Raw genomic sequence first — 5094 nt, 5'->3', positions numbered from 1 at the left:
CTGCCAAGAGCATCTCCTCCTGCTGAAAAAGGCTCCCTCCCCCCCCCCCATTTAAGCAATCTTATCCTATATATCTATACTAATAAAAGGGTAATATGCTATAGACCAGGTCTTCCAGCCATCTTCCGGACTTCTGATTTCCTTTCAGACAAAGCCATGGTGGTGAGGGCCAAGGCAGAGGCAGTTAGGGGCGATCAGGCTGGGAGGGGAGGAAAGTTGGGAAAGAGATCAGGCCAGCAGGGGGTTAGGGGCAATCAGGCTGGCAGGGGAGGGCAGTTGGGGGCAAGATCAGGCTGGCAGGGGAGGGCAGTTGGGGGCAACCAGGCTGGCAGGGGAGGGCAGTTGGGGGCGATAAGGCAGGCAGAGGCAGTTAGGGGTGGTCAGGCAGACAGGCAGAGGGGTTAGGAGCAATCAGGCAGGCAGACAGAGGCAGTTAGGGGTGATCAGGCAGACAGGCAGGTGAGCAGTTAGGAGCCAGCAGTCCCAGATTGCAAGAGGGATGTCCGATTGGAGAGGGTTGAGGAAAACCCTCCCCCCATGCACGAATTTTGTGCACTGGGCCACTAGTATTTAATAAATAATAATACAAGAATAAACTCTGTTTTGCATACTCACAACCGTTGTAAACCTATTTTTGCTCCTTTCTTTATAAAGAGCCAATCAGGCAGGGAAAAAGGTTTTGATGATGTTATCTTTCATCAAGGGTATGAGGAGGTAGGTGCCCTAGCACACAGCTGACAGGAGCATCCACTGGTAGGCACTTTAGATAAATTGACAATATCTATTAAAACTTAAAAAATCCATATCCTATAAGCAGCAATTCAACTTCTCAGTTTCTACCATAATCATTGCATATTAGCATGAAGAGGGATGCACAAACATGCATATTGCAGCACTGTTGTAATAAATTAGCAAAACCTGGAAATTACCTAAATGTCCATCAATGCAGGAAGAGGTATATAAGTTTTAGTGTATCTATTCTATGAAACAATGTAAGACTGAGGTATATTTCTTTGTATAGCATAAAAGAGCTCCAAGACCCCTAGCCAGTTTGGCTCAGTGGATAGAGCATTGGCCTATGGACTGAAGGGTCCCGGGTTCAGGGGACCTCAGTTGCAGGCTCCCAGAGGCAACCAATCATTTTATCTCTTTCACATTGATGTTTCTCTCTCTGTATGTCTCTCCCTCTCCTTTCCATTCTCTCTAAAAATCAATGGAAAAATATCCTCAGGTACGATTTAAAAAAAAAAAAAAAAGAGCTCCAAGAAATAGTATTTATTTTTTAAAACAAGGTATAAAATGAACATTCAGTACAATACTATTATGTAAATACACATAGAGCCACATAAAGCAGTATTAAATATTTTCAATTGGAACATATGTAAATATTTATATGCAAAAAAATATGTCAATTTACATACCAACATAAATAGTTGTTACTCTTGGGGAGTCCAGATTGAAATTGAGGGTTATGGTCAAACGAGAAATTTTCTTATCTATAATGTTTTAATTTTTTAATAATGAAGGTGTGCAGATGTTAAAGAATTAAAATACAATTTTTTAAAAAATCACTGGACACAGTGCCTGGCATAAAAATCTCTAAATCATTTGTCAAGTGAATTTGGATTTTTTATTCATTGATTAAACAAATATTTATTAAGCATATAGTTTGCTTCAGTCATGTCCTATGTTTTGGGGAAGGAATAGAAAGCAGTTTAGAAAAGGTGTTAACAACTTACGGAGAAGACAGATAACTACACAAGAAAAAATAATAAAATTCCATAGGTGTTGATAGGTTAAATAGAGGATGGCATAGGAACATATTGGAGTAACTCTTATCCAAGTGTTCAGAGCACAAATCAAATAACAGCATGAATTGAAAAAAAAGATTGAGGCAGAATGGTTAGTTTATAGCTAAAGTTGATGTGATTTAGGGATGGCTGTCACAACTCACCAGGATTTATATACACAGTAAAGAAACAAAACTTCAGAAATATTCAAGAACCACCCTATAAAATAGAATCAGACCATTTAAAATTCACATTCAGTTCTTCTGCAAACTCTTGCAACTTGGTTATCCTACCTCAGTTCATGACCTTTCTCAGATCGTGGGCCCTTCTAAGATAGTGCATAAAGATGGATGCAAGGATATCAGAATCATGGGACAGGCTGAGCTCAAATGGGATACAGCAGACAGAATCCAAGTCTAGCATATAAAGTGCAAGTCAACTGGAGGTCAGGAGGAGAGTAAATGAGTCAAATATCCATACAAGGCTAAAAGTGAGAACTGGTCGAGAAAACAGATATGGAATCAAAGCTTCTAAGGAAAGTGTCCCTTTTTTGACCCTATGCCTTCAACCAGGTGGTCATACCCAGTCACCAGGAGGCTCAGCCATGAAAATTAACCCCATGGCACTCTATCCTCTAGGTCTCACTTGCTTTTATTTCTGCTCTTTTCTCACTGTGACTTTACAACTTTGAATCTTCTGGGTTTGGTTTCTATTTCTGGCCCCAGGAGACTTGATGATTCCAGAGGTGTGATCCTTGGCTCTTCTCCCACATGTTTACAGGTACTCTATTGCTCTCCTGGCTCTGAATAACCATTGCTGAACCCAACTCACTTAGGGTTCTCCGGTTTTCAATCCAGAGTCAGCCTTCCTGGTCAGCATCAACCCTTGAATAAGTAGGAATCATGGCAAGAAAAACTTAAAATTTGTCCCAAATGGTGAATGGATTGATATGAATATTGTTATATTATAAAGCAGTCTTTATTGAATGTTTGTGGTTCTGGGGCCATGTCCTCATTGGCTCTAAGGCATGATATCCTGAACCCACCATCTGATGCCATAAAGCTAAAGAATGTCATTAAAAAGCATATTTATTTTCTGTTGCAGATTACCAAGATTAAAACCCTATAGGTCCATGGCAAGAAAAATAAAGGCAAGAAAACAAACTTTCGTTGAGTCTAATTATACAGTAGGAGTGTAGGTTAGGGGTCTTATTTGAAATAGCTTATTTAATTTATTGTTCAGATTCTGTGACTCATTATTATGTCTATACACATATACATGTAGAAAAATTTAAGATTTTTTTAACTCAAGGAACTATAAGACCCATAAAAGACATTTGCTTCTTCCTTTCTTGAGTTTTTTCAATGCAACTTTGATCTCCTTGTTTCGCAAACTATATATGATAGGATTCAGCATGGGAATCACAACTCCGTAGAAGATGGACACCACCTTATCTCGGTCCCGTGAGTATCCAGCACTAGAATGGAGATATGAGAAGAGACCAGAGCCATAGAAGAGAATCACTGTGGTCATATGAGAGGTGCAGGTGTTGAAAGCCTTCGTCTGCCCTTGGGTTGAATGCATGTTCATAACAGCAGCAATGATATAGCCATAGGAAACCAGGACAACAAGGGCTGATGTCCCACCAACTGCACACACAACCAGAAAGTTCACTACTTGGCTGAGGAAGGTACTAGAACAAGACAAGACCAGCAGGGGTGGTAGGTCACAGAAAAAGTGGTTCATGACTCGCGACCCACAGAAATTAAGCTGAAATATGGAACTAGTTTGGACCAACCCAGTGAGGAATCCTCCAGTGTATGCTGTAATGGCCATCCCCACACAGGTGGTAGGTGACATGAGGGCTGTGTAGAGCAGAGGGTTGGAGATGGCAGCATACCGGTCATATGCCATGGCTGCTAGGAGACAGCACTCAGTGCCTCCCATCCCAACAAAGACGAAAAACTGGGCAGCACAACCCACAAAGGAGATGGTCTTCTGCTCCTTGAAGAAGTCACAGAGCATCTTAGGGCCTACAGAAGAGGTGTATAAGATATCAACAAAGGACAGGTTACCAAGGAAGAAATACATAGGGGAGTGGAGGTGTGACTCCATCCTGATCAGGACAATGAGACCCAGGTTCCAAGCCAGAGTCATGAAATAGATCCCCAGGAACAACACAAAGAGGAAAACCTGCAGCTCTGCACGCTCTGAAAATCCCAACAGGATGAAATCGGTCATTGTGCTGATATTCCTTCCCATAGCCATGTAGCTTCTTTCTGCTGCCTTCAGAGCCCCAAAGGGGGATTCCTGTGGCAATGAAAATCCAAGTGAAGAAACCATTTCATTCTGTCATGGAATCATAAACTCCCAGGGTCAGAAGAAACTGGAATGCAAATGTCCTACCTCTCTTTAATGCAGAATTCCCCTCTGCAACATTTATTGGGTCTTTCATAGAGTTCATGATCATCCTTATCTGATGCCTTTCTTTATGGAAAAGTGACATGCCCCAGAATAGACTGGCATTTTTGCATTATCTGGATCCTCACCTTCACTGTCGATGTTACCACTATACCAAAGGAAATTATTAATAGTACTTGAACTAAATAACTCCCCCCCTTTTTTTTCAGTTGCTCCAAGCATTGCAGTTGACTTATTGAGGCACTAGGTACTCTTTCTTTTAAAGAAAATAAATATGTCAAGATTTTAAGTGCCCAAAGAGGCAATGCTGTGGTTTTTGTCATCATAGTTTGTTCTGTATGGGGTCACAGTGTTCTTTGTTTTTAAGCAATAGAGTGAAGCACTTAGAGGTGTGAAAAGCTGACATTCCCTTTAAAGATTAAAGAAAAGAGTAAAAAAAACCTCAACACTGTGAAATGCTAATGCTCATTTCGCACGAACATTATCAATGATCAAACACTTTGCACCATATATTTATAGAGCTAATGAAGATGATATAGAAAGTAATAAAACATTACTATTAAGTTCAAGATGGTCCTTATAATGCATGAGACAGACAGGAACAGATTATTTACAGCAGTAGGATAGGGCACCTGGGACCCTGGACATAACAGGTAGAGACCTCAGAGAGAAGACGTGTTGGAGGAGGATTCCAACGATGAGTAAGGCATCGCCAGGAAAAAAAATTTTGTGTATGAAGGGTTGGGAGGGGGTTGGTTCAGAGAGCTTTACATCAAAGATGTAAGAAGCTCAGGAGAGTACAGTGTTTGTGGAGCCTTAAACATGTCAGCATGGCAGGAGCACAGGGTAAACAGTGTTAAGAGAAGAAAATAGAAGTCTAGTT

General features: G+C 40.9%; 1 protein-coding gene across 1 annotated transcript; it reads right to left on the bottom strand.

Moving 5' to 3' along the window:
- Positions 1-3096: 3096 nt before the first annotated feature.
- LOC308233733 (olfactory receptor 5A1-like) lies at positions 3097-4058 on the bottom strand (the record flags this gene model as incomplete). The annotated part of the gene is given in 2 exon segments (XM_080640682.1): positions 3097-3143; positions 3146-4058. Coding segments are annotated over 2 exon segments (960 nt in total).
- Between the last annotated feature and the right edge of the window lie 1036 nt (positions 4059-5094).

This window comes from Plecotus auritus, assembly GCF_963455305.1.
Source record: "Plecotus auritus genome assembly, chromosome: 9".
Lineage (NCBI taxonomy): Eukaryota > Metazoa > Chordata > Mammalia > Chiroptera > Vespertilionidae > Plecotus > Plecotus auritus.
Note: the sequence above shows the minus strand (reverse complement) of the source record. Positions and strands in the feature narration are given on the sequence as shown.